General features: G+C 47.9%; 1 protein-coding gene across 1 annotated transcript in view; it reads left to right on the forward strand.

Annotated features, from left to right (window-relative positions):
- Window positions 1–20,010, forward strand: part of CLSTN1 (calsyntenin 1) — a 141,029-nt gene that overhangs the window by 103,378 nt on the left and 17,641 nt on the right. Inside the window, exons 8-9 of the mRNA XM_078607761.1 lie at window positions 4,145–4,266; window positions 10,610–10,772. Of these exons, the coding sequence (XP_078463887.1) occupies window positions 4,145–4,266; window positions 10,610–10,772 (285 nt within the window). The remainder of the gene's footprint in view (window positions 1–4,144; window positions 4,267–10,609; window positions 10,773–20,010) is intronic.

Here is a 20,010-nt window from a genome sequence, read left to right on the forward strand (position 1 = left end):
ATTTCACAGGGGGAGTGCTAACAATGGGCGGTTCCCATGGAAAAGAAAAATTCTAATAACATCCTCACCAATTTCAAATATCCCGTGGCGCGTGGTCGTCCGGCGAAATGTTTGTAGGTTGAAAAAGGGGGAATCCACACACTCCAAAGGTTGGGAAACCCCCGCTGGTCTAGAGTTTCGATTTAAAGCTTTCGTGACTGCAGGGATTCATCTTCTTGGTTCTTTCGGTAAAGTCACGTAGAATGGAAATAATAAAATGATAAAAATAAAACATAATAAAATAATTCTCACGACGTTTTGGCCACAACGCAAGCAGCCGTCCTCAGGTGAAGAACAGGTCTGTCAGAAAGACAGCGTCTGACAGACCTGTTCTTCACCTGAGGACGGCTGCTTGCGTTGTGGCCAAAACGTCGTGAGAATTATTTTATTATGTTTTATTTTTATCATTTTATTATTTCCATTCTACGTGACTTTACCGAAAGAACCAAGAAGATGGTCTAGAGTTCTGCACGGATTTCCGACGGGTTCTTCGGGGTGCCCTCCCGTAATATTGGCCAGACATACCACTGCAATTTTCTTATTCTTTTTTTTTTACCCGCGTGAGCAAACGACGCAAGCAGCCGTCCTCAGGTGAAGAACAGGTCTGTCAGAAAGACAGCGTCTGACAGACCTGTTCTTCACCTGAGGACGGCTGCTTGCGTTGTGGCCGAAACGTCGTGAGAATTATTTGATTATGTTTTATTTTTATCATTTTATTATTTCCATTCTACGTGACTTTACCGAAAGAACCAAGAAGATGGTCTAGAGTTCTGCACGGATTTCCGACGGGTTCTTCGGGGTGCCCTCCCGTAATATTGGCCAGACATACCACTGCAATTTTCTTATTCTTTTTTTTTTACCCGCGTGAGCAAACGACTTGGGTGAATCGGTTGCACGCTGGGTCATCAATCAACCTGACTGCTTCGCTCTGAAAGCTCTCGCGTGCAGTGAGGTAGGAACTGAGTGCTCCAATCTAGGTAGCGCAACAGTCTTCTAACTTTGGCCAAATATATGCCAAGTTGCGTTGTGGTAATAGGTGATTCTCTTCCGATGTGACTTCCCCTCTCCCGTCACGGTTTCTTCTGCCCGTTACTCGATTCCTCCTTCTACTTTTCTCATTCTGTTTCTATCAATTCCCGTCCGTCTTTCTCTTCCTCTCTCCCGTTTCTCTCTCCGATCCCCCAAGATCACAACCGCTCAGATTACTCTCTCTGATGCGTTGGTTACTTGGGGAAAAAAAAACGTGTACCCTCTTGCTTTGTGTCTCTCTGAAGTGGTGTTGAAAAAAATCTACATTCAGAGGATGTAGAGGCAATGACGGGCACGATGGCGGTGCGGTTATACGTGAATGTTCCACTACGAGCCATGATGTGTCAGCTCAGACATAATGTCACAGGGAGGCTCCCAGACACATCGGAGTCATAATTCCTGCCTCTTGCAATGACAAAGCTCATGAGTCCAACTTAATCCGCCTCCGTTTTGGTTTACGTCAAGAAATTAAACTTTTATTTTATTTTTACCATTTCATTAACTATTTTTTATTTTACCAGGTAAGGCCCCCACTGATCCCTTGGCTCGTTTTCAGAAGCAGACTTGGCCACAAATGATAGCTCAACGAAGTGTGGACATTTATAGCGGCCAAGTACTGTAAACGCGCATTTCTGAATTTTGGAGGAAGAAAACTGAGAATTCGGATTTTAAAAAATCCACGCGACCACGATGAAAACACACAAACTCCAAATGCAGAGGCGTCGGGGTTGGGATCAAACCCACGACCTCCTGTATACCAGGCGAGAGAGGTAACATTTCGCCACCGCGGCGCACTCAGAGAGGAGCACGGGGAGTGTGAGAGTCTTGTTGATTGTTGGGAGCCATGATCGGTGGCGGATGTTCGGCCATGAATGTGCACGCTTTGTGTGGCCGCTGACCCACACAAATACTACTAATCCCCATCGCTAATAACTGGAATACAGTGTAGCATTTTTTGATCCGGGGATTTTCTGAGACTGAAGGGTTTTTTTTTTGCTTGCCACGTCCTAATAAATTAAATCTCGCAATAAATTTAGCAAATTGTGTTATTCCAAAGTATTCTTTTAAGATTCAATTCTTTTTCTCGTCAAACTGGCCTGTTAAACATTTCTCTACTCTCTCCGATGTATCTCTCGCTTCACCATCGCAAGTTACAGAGTTGTGGATTAACACTGTGACCTACTTGAATATATAAATACAGTAATTGCAAGATATTAATTAAATTTTGATCACATGCATGAAGCGAGAGGCCTTGTAAAATGACATTTAAATTTAAAATCTCTTTTTTTTTTTCCCCCCCACACATTAACAGCAGCTACTTGCCGCTACTTTTAGTTCTGATATCAGCGCCGGATTAACCATTTGCAAAAAACAGTATACATCTGTCACCTCTCAGTCCGGTTATTATGCGAGGACATTAAAGCCTCTGGGAGAGAGATGAACCATCTGCCTAGTTTCAATGATCTTTCGAAAACTGCATTTTCCTTTCTCAATGAAATCACTGCCTTGCAGTTAAACATTCTGAAAACTCAAATTGGGCTCACTGCAAATTAGCTCGGTAGTTTCAAGCAGCCGGCATGCCGTTAACGATGATTCCCTCCTCTTCCCCACGCACCCCTTGCACTATGGCAGTTAAAACAAAAATAAATAGAGACGTTATGACAATGCTGAGAGAGAGCGATACGAAAATATACGAGCATTAAATCCAAGCGTAATCATGTTTATAGCCCCGCAGCAAATTTGCTTGAAATTAGTTGTCTCTCCACCGTAGGTATATTCATATTCTTCACGAGTAAACCTTCACCGGTCATAGCTGAATAGTGCTGTCATAACTACGACGAGCGGCCGGGAATCATTCTCTCTCTTGTCTCCCATCGGTCACCAGCAGAGCATCGCGTTCATGGTCACATCCGTGGATTGCGAGCCGCACTGTGGACCTGGCAGCTCCAGAGTGCCACGGTTGGCGAGATGTTAACTTCCTCGCCTGGTATACAGGAGGACGTTGGTTCGATCCCGAACCCTGACGCCTGCTGTATATTTGGAGTTTGCATGTTCTCCCTGTGGTTGCGTGGATTTTTTTTATCCGGGTCCTCCGGTTTTTCCCTTCCACATTTTAGAATCGACGTGCGTTTAAAGTATTTGGCTGCTGTAAATGTCCACGTGGTGATTAGCCACTTCGTTGAGCTATCATTTGTGGGCAGGTCCCTTCTGAAAAAGAGCTATATAGCTCAGTGGGCCTTACCTGGTAAAATAACATGTTTTAAGGTTTCATTCCAGGCCACAGCTAACCTCATGGAGTGACGGGCGATATCTGAATCAGTCCTTGGCCTTTCCTCCCTAGGTTGCGACTCGGTCTTAAATGAGTGCCTGGAGCAGTGTGTAAAATATAAGCACTGCGGAGTCGAATTCGAATGGACGTGGTGTTGGGTAAACCGTGTGGGGTTTAACAGATACGCTGTCTCCTTGTACAGGGGAATTGAGTTTTCAGGTCCATCCGGCGTACAGCCGTTTAAATACGGGCAACAACAAAAATCTATTTGTCTGTTTCTCCCTTGCGATGGCACTTTGTAGGATGAACGTTGAGATTTACGAGGGCACGGGGTGACCAATACGGTCTGAATTGGTCTGTAATAAAGTGGGCACTGATAAAGGGGTTGGCCACGTACCCTGTAAACCCCAGTTGCCATTCCGGCCTTAATAGGTGTTCACTAACAGCACTTGCCCCAAGAGGTCTGTATGCATATGAGCGGTGGCACAGCGGTTAGCGCACTGCGCTACGGACCCTGCAACCCGAGTTCATTTCCCGCTCGCGACCAATAACAGTGACGATTATTGGAACCGGTCTTGTGCCTTTCCTAGGTTGACTCGGCCTGAAATGAATACCTGCCGTGATTTCTAAACATCACCACTAGTGTGCCGTGCCGGCCTTCATAGGTGCTCGCTTAACAGCATTTGCCCCAACAGTCTGTTATATGGGGGGATCTTTTATTTTAGATGCTTGCTAACAGCACTTGCCACCCTTTGACAGTCTACAAGGCTATAACGGCGGTGTGATGTTTGTCTTTGTGCTCCCCAGGCATGAACCGCCACCACTACTCGCTCTACATACACAACTGCCGCCTCGTCTTTCTCCTCCGGTCGGAGTTTTCCCAGACAGACACATTCCGCCCCGCCGAGTTCCACTGGAAGCTGGACCAGGTACGGGGGGGGGGGGGCGGGGGGGAGGGATTCCTTGCGCCCCAGGGATGGCTCGCCGGAGTGGCAAGATGTTAGCTACCTCGCCTGGTCGTGGGTTCGATCCCAACCCTGACGCCCTGCATATGATCATTATGGCGGTACCCCAGGGTACCAAATAATACAAAATGGTCGAGGCAATTAATATTTTATTTCTGGGACACTTTTTTTCTCCAGGGGTGTACTTAACTCCGCGACTGGGGTACCAATCAATCCGGAATCAGTGCTACTCCGCGATGTCGAAACGCAGCGAGGACGATTGTGCTGAAACCCCGAACGCTCGCGGTACGCACCGTAGTGGTGCATCGTGTACAGCTCGTCGAGATGAGTCGATCGCCACATCGCCAACCATCAACAGACTAAAAGTGACTGCATCATGGACATTATGCGAGAGCCGGGGTACTTTGGTACCCCGGGGTATCGCCATGAGGTTCATATATCGAGTTTGAGTGTCTATCTCCCGGTGGTCGTGTGGATTTTCTCCGGGTCCTCCGTTTTTTTTCCTCCACATTTAGAATCGATGTGCGTTCAGAGTTATTTGGCTGCTACACATTTCCACGTGATGATTAGCCACTTAGTCGAGCTATAGTTTGGGATAGCCAGGTCGCTTCTGAAAAAGAGCCATAGAGCTGAGTGGGCCTTACCTGGTAAAAAAAAATATTTTAAAATGTATACTTGAGTACTTGAGTGGCCAGACCCATTGTTGGGAATATAGAACAAGCATAGCAAACTCTTAACATTTCTCGCCTCCACTCACCTGCATTACTCACCCTCTACTCACCTGCATTACTCACCCTCTGCTCACCTGCGCATTGTATTGGGCATTTGCCGTGGGGGGCATAAATAATTAAAACTCGACACTGAGATTAAAACAAATATTTTAAAAAATGTCCCCGTCTTATCAGCTTTCCAGGCCAATATTATCAAGCAGCATTTGTACAAGCAAGCCAACTCTGGGGACTGGGTTTTGACATTCTGGATCTCATCAGCAGGGCCAGGCTTAATAAACTAATTCTGATGGATTACCATTTCGTATTGGTAAGAGCACTCCATTGAAATTAAGGGGCCCCTTTAAACCCCAACAAGTAAGGTATTTCCTTTGGTGCATATGTAATGGGGTCCGGAGACACTTGTAGATGTAACTTCTTTATTACAATCCAACACTCCAACAGTCCTGATACTCTGTTACGGCCTAGGTACACGGCCTAGGTACACGGCCTAGGCACACGGCCTAGGCACACGGCCTAGGCACACGGCCTAGGCACACGGCCTAGGCACACGGCCTAGGCACACGGCCTAGGCACACGGCCTAGGCACACGGCCTAGGCACACGGCCTAGGCACACGGCCTAGGCACACGGCCTAGGCACACGGCCTAGGCACACGGCCTAGGCACACGGCCTAGGCACACGGCCTAGGCACACGGCCTAGGCACACGGCCTAGGCACACGGCCTAGGCACACGGCCTAGGCACACGGCCTAGGCACACGGCCTAGGCACACGGCCTAGGCACACGGCCTAGGCACACGGCCTAGGCACACGGCCTAGGCACACGGCCTAGGCACACGGCCTAGGCACACGGCCTAGGCACACGGCCTAGGCACACGGCCTAGGCACACGGCCTAGGCACACGGCCTAGGCACACGGCCTAGGCACACGGCCTAGGCACACGGCCTAGATACACTACACGCTCTGGAACTCGCCCTCACAAGGACGTAGAGCGGGAGTTCCAGAGTCCACCACTGGCCCTCACAGCGTCCCAGGGTCCTGAGATGGCTGGTCTTGGGTCTTGGGTCTTGAGCTACAACTGGCCCTGATCGGCCAGGGAGCTGCCCTTTTATGCCTCGTCCCCAACGAGGGGTGGGGTTGTGTGCGCCCCCAGATATCCCACAGAGCACACACAGCACCGCCCCCCCGTTGGTGGCGCCAAGGGGCTTAACTGGCTGGGGTGCCTGGGATCCCAGCGCGTGGCGCCAAGGGGCTTAAGCATCTGGGTTGCAGCCCTTCCCCTCTTATGTCACTACACATATTAAGGGTTGGAATCCAGAAGCATGTTTTTGGCAAGCCTGACACTGCGGATGAGACCCAAGAAGGTAGAAACTAATCCGGAGATTCCTTGCTTGTTTCTACAAATCCCGCTTGGTATTTTCACTCTAAAAAGCCAACAGGCAGATAGAGTATTAAATGTTTTTTTTGCGTAGAGACAAAACAGTTATGATTTAATATTTTTATGTGTGCTCATTATGAAGATAATTAGCAGCATACGCCACTACCCTATCTCTCCGTGTCCCTCCAATATATTTACCCACAAGCCACCGCTGCTCCCGACTTCTTTTTGATTTGCGAGTAAGTCACTCCCGACGGTCCTCTCTGTTCCAAGCGCACTTTATGACTGGCCCGGTCTCCCCCCGTTAGCAAATCCCTTCATCAATTAACGTCTTCATGTTGAATCCGCTGATCATTGCTGGCAGAGATTGATAGCGGCCTCAACGCATAATCACCCATCCAGAAGAAGAATTATGTTCATATTTATGGCTTAATGAAGACCGCAGCTTTGTTTACTCCTGCGACCACGGTGGTATAGTAATCGTAGTGATTTTTGTTTCCCTCCTATTATACAGCTGTCTTATATTTTATCTTAATGCGAAACGTAGGGAATACAGACGGTGCATTGCATTTTATTTACGGATCTTTAATTACTGTCTCACACTACTGGGGGCGTAACTTTAATGGGGAACAATGATTCACCCCGTAGCGTTGCAAATTGAATGGAGTGTTGCGATTCGAGATCACGGATAGAAGTTATCTGTCCCTTTTGTATTTTCAGCGCAGTGGTGAATCGTAGCGTCTCTAGTCGCTGCAAAGAGCAGCATAGCCCCGCACGGACAACATATTGTCATCACCGGCATCACATTGGCATCATTGTCAGCATCGTCATCATTCTCACCAGCCGTGGTCAGTCTGCTGCTGGATGAAGGTCACTCCAAGGTGTCATTTCCCACAGTCCTGCGATGCAACGATAAATTGTAACGCCAGCACACGGAGCTGATTGCGATGCTCGCAGTCAATTTGTGGGAAGGTGTGTAACGCATGATTTACGAGGCTCAAGAATCGATGGTAATCGACGAGTCAGCGAGTCCCCCCACTGCACTCGGTGTGACACGCTATTCGTTGGGCTCGAGAATCGATGGTAATCGATTAATCTACGACGGTGACCGCATTCAACCGACGCAAGCCGCCGCTGTGAAATGAACGTGCGCAATTCAGCGGCTAGAAGTGTTTTGTTCTGGTTTCGCTACGTTGCGGGCTCGTAACAACAACAACAACAAAATATGGATGCTCCGGCTCATTAGGAGGCTCGCCCTGGTTTGTGTACATTTTCTCCAATCGCTGTTTATTAAAGGTGGCATCGCGGCGTCAGTGGGGGGAGAGGGGTGGTGAGGCGGGGGCGGTGTGGCCATTAATTGGGAGTGTGACGGGCAAGCGAGCGGAATTCAGACGGGAGGAGGAGGAGGGGGTGGAAATGTTGTCCCGACCGACTTGGCACACGGTGACCTCCGATGCAACACAATGGACTCCGAGGCACACGGGGAGTGTTTTTTTTACATTAATTTTTTTGCCGAGCGGCGCGTGGTCTCTGAGTCATCGTTGCAAGCGCGCCCGACCGATCGACGGACGGCGGTTACCGCTCCCAACCCCACACCAGGGCTCAACGATTTCGGGAAAATAGCCATACTCTTTTTGGTTCTTTCGGTAAAGTCACGTAGGTAGAAAAAAAAATGACGACGTTTCGATCGCAACACAAGCGGTCGTCTTCAGGCGGAAATAATTATCCAGCAGTGGAACTGCTGAACCAGCGGGAGAGCTGTTACAACAAGAGGTTATATATGTGGCGTTGGGCAAGCAGGCGGGGTCTGAGCTGGAAAGGAATTCGATCCCCGGACGCAAGCACGTCAGTTGTGTTAATGGGGGAGATTAGGGAGAGAGATTAGGGAGAGAGATTAGCATGAAAAAATCAGCTTCCGTCGCTGCATAAGAGTATCGTCCCCGCATATGCGCACAACAGCAGTGTTAATGAGAGATTATATCTAATTGCGATTTTTCTGACATTGCGATTTGATTTGCGATAATAAAAATGTAAGTCAGGCTTCAATTCAATATTCACTGTGTAATAGATTTAAAACATGTGATGGAGCATTATTACCACATGATACCATCAAAATATGAACTCTATATATTCTAATGCAAGGATGAGAACTTACAAAATATTAATTGCTTCCAACATGTATTTATTTAAAAAAAATGGAAATAGAACAATAAAACATAGAACAATTGTTAAGTTAAAAGTTATAATAAAAAATAAAAACAATTCCAATAAAATAATAGGACTTTTGAAGTCACAAACAATCGCAGCCTTTGCGATTTGCTCATCGCATTGTTTCAAATTTCGATTTGAAATCGATTAATCGTTCAGCCCTACCCCACACCACCCCTCGGCCTTACCGGGTGGCAGCATGGGGGGGGGGGCGGAGGGGAATGGGACCCCAGCTTGCTCCCAGATTTGCAACGGGGGCAGACCATCGCGTTCCCCATGGGCAGGGGTCGGCAACCTACGGCTCCGGAGCCGCATGCGGCTCTTTACGGGCTGCTTCTTGACGATATGTACGTATGTACATAGATGCATTGCGGCTCTTGAAATACTGAATTTTGTACCGAATTGGAAAGAAATGGCTCTTCTTGTTATTTTGGTTGCCGACCCCTGCCCATGGGTCTTGTCTGTACGGAGCTCCCCATCGTAAGTCGGAGTGTCATCCCGCCGCCGCCGCCAAGTGACGGGGCCAATAACGAGCAGTTTAATCGCGACGGTTGGAAATCGCCGGTCGGAAATTACTTGCCGAGGTCCTCAAAACTACTTGTTTCATTTACGTCGTGGTTTTAGATATCTGTGCAAGTGTCTTTTGACGTTTATATGTTTTGTACGTGTGGGAGAAAACTGCTAGGGATCCTGGAGAAAATCCATTCACAAGATGGGTTACGACATGAAAAGCAGTGGGTTATATGTTTAAATTGGCACTGAAAGTGTGTTCTGAATGCTCATGTATGGCTTTGTAACGACTGCTGCAAACACGGTTTCAAGGGCAGGCAGTGTATACATCGTACAGTAAATCGGTCTATAGATTCAAATATTCTTTATCTCAAAAGACTCAAATGAGTTAAATATATTTATTTCAGGAAGGTTATGCCTCTTGTCATTTAGCCAGTTTGTTTTGCATTAGCGAGTAATTGAGGGTTATATACAACCCATTGTGGTCTCATTTAGATAAATTAATAATTGACTTTTAATAGCTTTCATTGTATCAGTTTCCCGTAAATAAGATCACAATTGTAACAATTCACTTCCTTCGTCCACTTAATCCACCGACTGTCAAGTGCAAGCGTTCTTTCTGGACAGTGAGCTCTCTGTGGGTTAGTGCATTTGTCAGGATACTCGGTTATGAAAGCCTGGAGAAAATCCCACACGTTCGGAAGAAGTATCAGTCCACATTTCTCAAGGGCCTGCTTACCTTCACTGCCCCCTGCAGGCCATGCGCGTTATTGCTCACATTTATTTTGGGATATGACCGTGGCCTAATAGGTCGGCACACCGAACTTGCAATCCAGAGGTCGCCGGATCGATGGTTTCAATGCCCCGGTTTCAGTAGGCCAGTGCCTGTGCAGGTAGCTTATACAGTCTAGCGGTTCGCAGCCTGTGCTACGAACCCGGCGACCAGAGTTCAATTCTATCTCACGGCCACCAACACCAGTGACGATTTATCGGAACCGGTCCCTGGGCCTCGCCTAGGTCGACTCAACCTGAAATGAGCACTTTGTGCGGTGTGCGAACAGCGCCACTAGGGAGACTAAAGGCCAGTCAACCCCCTGGTATGCCGTGCCGGCCTGCATAGGTGCTACTCGATTACAGCAATAGCTCCCAAGAAGCAGTCTGTTTTTTTTCAGTTTCATGTATTAGGTGTAGCTCTGTGAGCCGTGCGGCTCTTGACTCGGGTGCAACCGCAACAAACAAAAACATGAACAAAGAAGGCGACACGATCTTCGTCTTGTGCCCGTGTGACGTCCCAACAGGTGTGCGGTGTCGGGACATCGCCACTAGGGAGACAAAAGTCGTGGTGTTGCTCACCCCCACTCCCTGGTGATGCTGTCAGGGGCCTTCATAGGGTGCTACTCGCTTAACAGCACTTTCCCCCAAAGGTCTGTTAAGGCTACACGCGGATGATCTTTGTCTTATGCCCCTGTGACGTCCCAAACAGGTGTGCGACAAGGAGTGGCATCACTACGTCATCACGGTGGACACGCCCACCGTCACGCTGTACGTCGACGGGGTTTCCTACCAGCCCTACCTCGTCACCGACGATTGGCCAATCCGGCCGGGAAAGAGCCAATCGCAGCTCGCCATCGGGGCCTGCTGGCATGGTCAGTGTGCTTCTGGTGCTGTTTTGTTTGCTGTGGCCTCTAGCTGCTGTTGTTTGTAAATAAATAAGAATTATTATCATTGTTGTGAACAATAACTTCAAATTGAATCGAGCCGCAGGGTATTCGTTCAACTCTTTGGGGAGAGAGAGCGAGAAATTCTGAGAGGTGCAAGCAACTACAAACAAGCGGAAAAGGCAGCCAGGTGGCAAGCCGGTGCTAACACTTGCCCAAGCTTTGTTATCCCCAATATATTAAGACGTTTACAGCCAATTAATGAGCATGAAATGTATAGCACGTGACCCGTGAACAGATGTAGATAACTTGACCGTGAAATACACTCAAATCTCTTCTTTGGGGTAAACTAACTGTGTGTTGATGCTGTTGCTGCATTGTGGTTATTGGTGCACAAGCACAAATAGCGAAAAAAATCAATTGGGTAAAGTCGGCACTAATGAAACACGACATATTTTTTGATCACCTTGCACTATAAAAGCGCGAATACTAATGTCTAATTTCAAACAAATGAAGGAGCTCAATTGGCAGGTGTGTACATGCACACGTCATTAACACAAAGGCATGCAACGGTGGAGGTGTTAATACGTGTGTATTCTTACGCTCGCATTTTATATGCACTGAATTATACGTGTGAGAGAACCTATTATTTCCAAATAATACAAAAGCTATGCTAATGTTTCAAACACACTGTGAACAAAACTGAAAGGGAATAACACACTACTGGGACTCAATAAAAGCAGGGTGGTAAACAATGGACGGAGCTAGTCATTGTTTAATCAAACTGTGATAATGAATCACGAGAATGCTGTGGTTTTGGAGCGCGAGTATTATTACTTCCACCATCTCAACACTTTGCAAAAACATATACTGGGATACTAACGTTTTTGGGCAATGGTCCTTATTCAAAACAGAGAGCGGGCAAAGATTGAATTCTCGTTATAAACCCACTCTGACATTGCCTAAAACCAAACTGTCTCTCATAGAGCAGTGTTAATGACGTATGACCTGTGCATGATTTATATATTCTTCAAGGGTGTGTTTTAAGTTTCTAATGGTTCGGCTGTCACTAATCCCTCGGAGGTAAGATCACGGTGACAACTGATGGCAGTAATAATATTTGATTTGTTTAAAGAGCGACCGTGGTGCTGGCAGGTGGGATAAATTTCACAGAAGTAAAAAAATTCATCCTTCGGGTGGGGAATTGCCCTCTGGTTTCGACGATTGCCAGGCAGTGAATGCGAAATGCTGGGAAATTTCCACGATCCCGTCGGACGGGCACAGCCAATCCGGCTGTGGTCGTTTGAGCATCCTGGCACCTGAGCATTGCCCGTCAATAACAAGGGTTGAGCACAGAGCGGTCACCCTCTACCGTCGCATACACACGATGTGGAAGGGTGGGGGCAGAGGCGATGCCACACGAAGTGAAACGTCGGACATCGTGCCCAACAGCACGTCCAAGAGCTACACAGAGAGCACCCTGTGCACTACCGCGGTGGTGAGGATGTCAACTACTTGGCCTGGTACGACCCTGACGCCTGGATATTTGGAGTTTGCGTGTCTTAACGTGGTCACGTGGATTTTTCTTCGGCTCCTCCGGTTTTTCCCTCCACATTTTAGAATCAACATGCGGTTCGAGTATTTGGCTGCTATACATGTCCACATTGTGATCAGCTACTTCGTTGAGCTGTCATTTGTGGCCAGGTCGCTTCTGAAAAAGAGCGATTCATAGCTCAGGTGGGCCTTACCTGGTAAAATAAAATTTAAAAAGTTTTGTTTCAGTTTACCAGCTCAAGTGGCTGACCACTGCGTGCTGGGGAAGTGTCAGGAGCAAGGGTGAGGAGGGGAGGAGGGGCAGTGGGGGTTTCGGGGCTAGGGGTGGGCAAGAGTGGAATTTAGCATGCTGTCTTCTCTGGAGTGAAATTGCCTTCCGTCATCATTCGCACACACCAATGTATAAGTAATAGTACAAGATATTCTGCTGTAACAATATAAAATATTAATGCCTCTTGACAAAATAACAAATGATCTCTCACTTCGGGCACATTCCCTTCATGGGGAGTGATGATGCGAAAGCGATTGAGCAAACGTTGAAACCGTTAATTTATTTTACTTGGGGTTATTCGCTCGCGTTTACAAGGATGCTGCTGTTCCATAATGCTTAGGCGCACTGGACTTGCAATCCAGAGGTGGCCGAATCGATTAATTTGCTCGCCACGACAGTTCAAAATATTTTTCAAGTTTCTTAAATGCCCTCTGGACCTCTTGTCCATCCTGCAGTAGAAATGGGTTCACCATACTTAAGTCGATGGGCAGGTTGCGTGTGGAGGGGTAAAGTGTGGGTATAACCCAACTTTTTTTTCCCCAAGATATCTGGCCAGCGTTAAAGCGTAGGCCAAACTACCGCCGAGAGGTGCTTTTGCCAGCGGTGTCATGAGCAATGCAGCTGCAGGGCTGCGACTTTAACCTGTACGTTTTTGGAACAAAGGAGAAATCTGAATTATGCGTTTGCCGTTAAATTTAGTTGCCGCATTAATCTGCGCTCTCGGTTGTAGTAAATCTGCAGGGATGTCGTGCTGTAAAAGAGTTAATTTGATACAGGGCCTCATTAGCGCGTTTGTGCCTGGGTTTTATGACAGCACTTGTGTGTGGATTAATGAGCAGATTTGGACTCAGCGTTTTTTTTTTCTCCTGCAATGAAACCAAACCGATAAATAGAGCACATTTTGCACAATTCTTGTTTGCTCATCTAACAAGTGTTGCTTGTGCGACATTTGAAAAGAAATACATATACAAAGGGTATTTAAATAGTTGGGAGAATGCAATCGTTAAAAGTGCATTGCAAACTTGCCGGCTTTGCATTAACCCTCAGTGCCCTCAATTATAACTCTCTCCAAAACGAGAAGATAGTGAAAAACTTAAGAGGCTTCATAATGAGCTTAACTTGAGGACGAAGCAAGAGATTGTTGAATATGGTTTCAAACAATCCTTGACACAACATCGCTGCATATGTACACATGCATTATAGAGTAATTCGTTAAGTGTAATCAGTGCAGTCGCAAAGCACAAAGACCAATGGAATGTTTTTTGATGTGAACACATTCACAGTGTCAAGTAATTCCCACAAGAAACATCGGAATAGGCCTGGCTGTTCATCATGGCAATTGCTGCTTGCGTCGTTAACAATAACGACACGGGCATTAAAGTAGTTAACCTTCTCCATCTCATATGCCACCACAGCGTGTCTACCAATCAAAGCCTCAAAGGGCATGCGATCGAATTATTAAGTGGTAATTATATTCAAGAAAGGATCCTTATTATTAAAATATATTATCTGCCACTTAAGTTAATTGATGTATCGTGGAGCAACGCTAGGTGAGGTGATTGGTGGCTGGAACAAGACGACCTGTTCAGTAGCCACTCATTTCCCAGTGTTTCTGGCGTCATCTGGTCCAACACCAATGGAGAACTAGGCTCTAAGAAAAGCTGTCTTGGGTGTGGACCAATCAACTTCAAGGACAGTGCATATCATTATCAGAGTTGTTTCTTTTGTTTGCATTTTGACTGCTTGTGTCGTGGCTATTGCAAACATGATCCTTTGTATAAAGGTGTCAGTTTTTCGATTTAAAGCTTTCGTGACTGCAGGAATTCATCTTCTTGGTTCTTTCGGTAAAGTCACGTAGAATGGAAATAACAAAATACTTATTTTATTATTTTTTATTTGTATTACTTTATTATTTACATTCTACGTGACTTTACCGAAAGAACCAAGAAGGTGTCAGTTTTTGTACCAGATAAAAGGGTAAAAACCTATTACGACATTGGCCTACTTTAGGCTCATCCGGCTTTCGCCATCAACAGATTATTTACCCAGGGCCTCACTGCCCTGGTTGTGAGGGCCACTGGCCTCTCTGAGAGGTTAAACCTTCAACCTCAAGGCACCAGGGTGGGTCCTGCAACCCCAAACTCAACCAGAGCCCTATTTTAGCTGTCCACTTTCAGAAAGAACGACTCGTGGTGTTGTCCTGCTCCCGTGATATAGGACTGCGTTGGGAATTTGAGAGGCTAGAGTCGCGCAGACGTAACTCGCACGCATCCCCGAAATCTTGCAGTTGCATCCCAAGGACAAGCGGGCGAAAGCATCTGACCCTGACATTCTTTTCGAGGTGGGGAGGCGGCGGCAGGGGAGGGTTTGGAATGTGGTCACAGCCACGCGTTCATTGCATGCAATGGCTGTGTCCCACTGGAAGTATTCTCGCAGGGTCCTTTATTTACATGTTTCAATTGCTAGCCCCGCGACGGCAAGATTTCTATACGGCCCCGTGTCCTGCTGTTTGACCGAGTACGCGCACTTGGCTTGGTGATGTTAGGACACGAGTCTCGTGGAAAACGCGTGGCTCGGAGGATGGCGCCAATTACTCGTTGATGCTGCATTTGGCGGGAGGAGAGAAAAAAACTGTTGAAATAATAATTTTCACTCCACTTTATGTACGCAGTTACTGATGTTTTCATGGCATACAGTATTCTTGTGTGCATGTGCATTGCATGGACGTCATTCCTGTACCCGTGCCAAGCTTGCGGTGTTATCCGCAGTTACTTAATTTTGTAGGCTGCATGAGGCATCTTTGTCTCTGTGGTTACGTGTGAGAAGTTGCGACAAAAGTTGTTTGTGCACTGCGCAATACAAACCTGGCAACTTGAGTTCGATTCCTAGATGAAGACTTCCACAAGCCGTGCGGGTCACGGAAGTTATTTGACCATACTTCACCACACTGGTAAGCGTGGGTTGGTGAATTCTGAGAGCATAAACATGGGAACATGGTACAGTACAATAATAGATATTGCCTCACTAACTTAACAACAAAAATATTCCTGAGTCTCAAGATACTTTTTCAAGAGCGTCCAAATTAGGATATTTGGGCAATTTTCCCATACCTCCAATTAGCGCGGTTGGCTACGTAAGATGCGAAAGAAGTTCAACAAACATACGTCGATTTCGATTTAAAGCTTTCGTGACTGCAGGGATTCATCTTCTTGGTTCTTTCGGTAAAGTCACGTAGAAGGGAAATAATAAAATAATAAGAATAAAACATAAAATAATATAATATTTATTACTTTATTATTTCCCTTCTACGTGACTTTACCGAAAGAACCAAGAAGATACACAGATTGTCAAGAGCTGTCGTGGTGTAATGGCTAGAACTCTGGATTTGCATTCTTAAGGTCACCACGTCGACCTGCCAGTGTGGAAGTTGAAATGATGGATAAGTTACTTAAATCCCCTCGCCTCCGTTCACCCAGCAGGATCGACGGGTAGACCACAGTTAATCGGTGGGTCGCGCGTGGTAGTGTGAAGTGTGGGTACTCGCACCACGGCAAGGATGTCTCACCAGCATGGAAGAGTAGGCCACATTCTCTCTACTGTGGCTCTTTAGGGTTTCCTGCTTGTGGAGGCCTTTCTGGCAGCAGTGACGTGAGCAGACAGTTGCAAGGCTGCAAGTTCCACCTTTTTTTTCCAAAATATTCATGTTTACCTCTTGGTGAATGCTTTTAGAGGGCAGCCACACCCCTCTGCTGAGCTCTGTAGGTTTTGGGCCAAAATTCCACCAATGTAGTGACATGTACGTGTATGTGTATATGTGCATGTGTGTGTGTGTGTACGTACACACACGCATGCACATAGCGGTCAGCGCACTGTGCTACAAACTCGTCAACCCGAGTTTGATTCGCGCTCATAACTATGACTGGTGACGATTACCTGAACCAGTTCTGGGCACTCCCCTTGCTCAACTCGCCCTCAAATTAGTACCTAATGCGGTGTGTAAACATGGCCACTGTGGGCACAAAGGCGGCCGGGCGTGGTGTTGGCCACTCGCCCCCTTAGTGTGTCGTGGCGGCCTTAATAGCCGCTACTCGCTAACAGCACTTGCCCCAACGGTCTGTGAAGGCTATACGGGGGATCTTTGGCTTTGCACAAACATGGGACCCTTCGTGTGACCTTCACCGCCTCAATGCTGCATTCGTATTGAGTGGGAAAGATTGAACATGTTTTTTTCGTGGTACATCATTCTCTGCCTCTGATGGCTTTGTGCTCACCCCCCCCCCCCTACTACTGCCCCCCCCCCCACTCGACGACGACTCATCAAACATTCTGAATCACTGCAGCCAATAGATTTATTGGATGGAGAGGTTATTGTTCATTGTGTTACTCCGTGAACCAAATTGTACTTGGGCTTTTCTTTCGTTGACTTCTCGACTTCCCTCCTCGTCCCTCGCTCTCCTGATGTGAGGGTAAAGCGCAGCGTTGTTGATATTTTGAAGGGTTTTGCAAAGTGGAATGGGCGGCCTGCGGCAGGTTAACAAAGCGACCTCGTGCCGGGCGTGATCTGCCTGAAGTAATGCGAGCACCTCGCAATCGGCGGCAGTGGTTGTGTTTTGCTTTTAAAATCGAGAGAGAAGGATTATGAAACTGATCCAAAGTTTTCTGGGTGCACATATCAGTCCGCTTATTTAAAAAAAGCGTGTCTTGATATGCGTTTTCACATTTCATACGTTTTGTTAGACACCAAAAAAGCAGTTCTCCAGAAATTTATTTTTAATCTGAGATGATGATTTAAAGGTGCAGAGCTGCCAGTGGCTTCCTAATATCGGAAGGAAGAGCGTTCCAGACGGCCGCGGAAGCGTATCTTGGAAGCGCTCGACGCGGTTGACCGCCTTTGTTGGATGGCCAGCCAAAAAAGCTGCCGCTGTGAGGACGCGACCAGCGTTTGCGCTGTGATGGTTTGCGCTCTTAAGATTGCTAAAGCTTCGCTTGGAAGGGCCCCTGAGACTCAACCGTCTGGACCAAAGCTTACGAATGTTAAGAAGAGCGGATGAAACGATCTGGGAGAGCAAAAGCATGGGGGGAGGGGGGTTAGGGGGGGGGGGGAGACGTCCCTCCTCGTGTTTTATTTCAGTGCGCGTCAATTGGTGCCTCATTAAGACTCCGCAATCCCACCCGTGGCCCATTGTGAGTGGGCACAAATGTTCAGATTAATTTAACAAATTCAATTTCCCAGACTCCACTTTGTGGGACTCGGGCTCTGTGCCGTGGATTGGATGCGATCAGGCAGGCGTCGTGTCATTTGAGGTAGCCAGCCCCCTAAGCCTTGCACGGGGAATTCCCCGAATTTATTTTGACGATTGCAGAAGTGTTTTCTTGGAAATGGCAATGCGGCTTACAAATCCCTGCCGTGTAATTGATGTATTGTTATTAAAGCCTCATATAAAGGCTAACTGGTCTTTCACGTCGCTGTTGGTTTTCCTACAGTACTTGAGATTTAAAAAAATAGTTTTTGTTACAATTATTTTCACAAGTTTTAACGCTAAAAACCCCGCAGCCTAAACACACTCGCAACGCCTTTAATTCATTATTTACATATTAACGCGTTATCGCATGCCGATTGTGGGAGGAAACCGGAGCACCCGGAGAAAACGCACACGTACGAGAGGGACAGCGCTCTCGCCCGCACAGGTGCAATCCACGTTTGCTTTACCGCGGTCCCCTTGCAGGCCAGTGGTGGTATGTGGCTTCTCCTCGACGCCCACAGGAAGGACGTTTCACAACATTTGCGTGATGATTACGCCAGCCCTCGCTTGCCTCCACAGTGCCAGATTAGAGGCGACGTGCGGCGTAGCCACAGCCGGGCCGATGACATTAGCTAAACATCCCGATGTAGCAAGACCATCCTGACATTTTTGAGACTCGGTGAGGATTATCATGGGTAAATTAATTGGCATTTAGAATAATTTTAATCACAATATTTTTCAGTATCATCTACAGTGCTGGATTACAGGCCACGAGCATGGCCACCACCACCACCACGGCCTGGCAAAAAGCACACTCACTGGTGCACGCAGTTCCCGACACCTTCCTCGGGGCAGATCCGAGGACCTTTTAGAAAAGGCCGACTCTGGTGAGCGACTTGCCATCACGAGCCCTGTCGCCCTATTGGCCGCTATAGCACGACCCTCGCAGTGTGCCCGCGCAAGCACGCACACAAGCACCCGCGCGTATCCGGCAGTAGTTGGGGCCTCCTTATTTACGACGTTAATGATGACAGCGGAGGAACGCGGGGGGGGGGGGCGGCACGCTCAGCATGCCGCCGCCACTCGTGTGGAAAGTGCGGCCTCACGGCCTAGTGACGGCTCGCGCGCCGTCACGGCCGCGAGGGTTCTCTTCCCGCGACGGTCAGCCATGGGGGGGGTGGTCGCCTTCTGTCCCGCGGGACGAGGCGATCGTCCATCTGTTGGGTTCGCGATCGTCACGGCCGCACCGCTTCATCATCATCCTCCTCGTGGTTTGGTCCATTGCCAAGCGGCGCTTGCTTTCCCTTGGATGAACCCGCCCGCCCCGCCCCCCCACCTTCTTTTACCGTGCAATTTACGTTCCGTCGCAAATCCGACGAGCGCCCGCCATCGCATGAATGAGAGCGGCGTGTGGGATTTGCGCGACATGTGGCGGTGGGTTTGTGCAGTGAGCAATTCGTGCCAAACGTTTAGGGCCCCGGGTCGCTGAAAGGACCCCCGGATTCGTGAATTTGCGGGACAACTGGGGTGCGCCAAATATCAGCTCGACGCTCGGATCCTTGAAAATGTAATTTTAAGTGTAATTTTCATTGCGGTTAGTTTATTAATTTTGTTACTTCATGCTTAATCACCTTACGTGGCTTGTCCCCGTCACATCGCGTTGGTCGTCGTGTCATCGTCCGGGTCACTGGTAGCATGGAGTAGGTGGCGGCACATCACGAAGCAGCTACAGCCGGAGCGAGAGGTATATACTGGATGTGGTGTGACGGGGGTGACATCGTGATCCGTCCCACTCGGGAGCGCCAGGTGTGTCGTTCGCTCACAGAAGAGCGGAGGGGGGGGGGAGGGGCATGAGGGGGCACCCCCTCTCCTCCGCGGAGGGACGGCAGAAGGTTTTTACGGCCCGCCGTTACATAAGCGTGCGATAATTAGCTATTGAGTCGGACATCCTTTCACATTTATGTCTCGGGGTAGTAAAGCGCACAAAGAGCCTCGCGCAGGAAATCACGCTGTTTTGTGTCGCCGCCGTGCGTTGGACGTGAATGCTCGGAGACTGTCGGCTAAACGCGACATTTCTGGCACCGGGCTTTTGGCAAGCGCCCGCGATGTGGAATGGTGCTTTGAAAAAGAAAAAAAAAATCTTCTGCGCTCATAAGGG

This window comes from Lampetra planeri, chromosome 28 (genome assembly GCF_965212315.1).
Source record: "Lampetra planeri chromosome 28, kcLamPlan1.2.h2, whole genome shotgun sequence".
NCBI classification, from domain to species: Eukaryota; Metazoa; Chordata; class Hyperoartia; order Petromyzontiformes; family Petromyzontidae; genus Lampetra; species Lampetra planeri.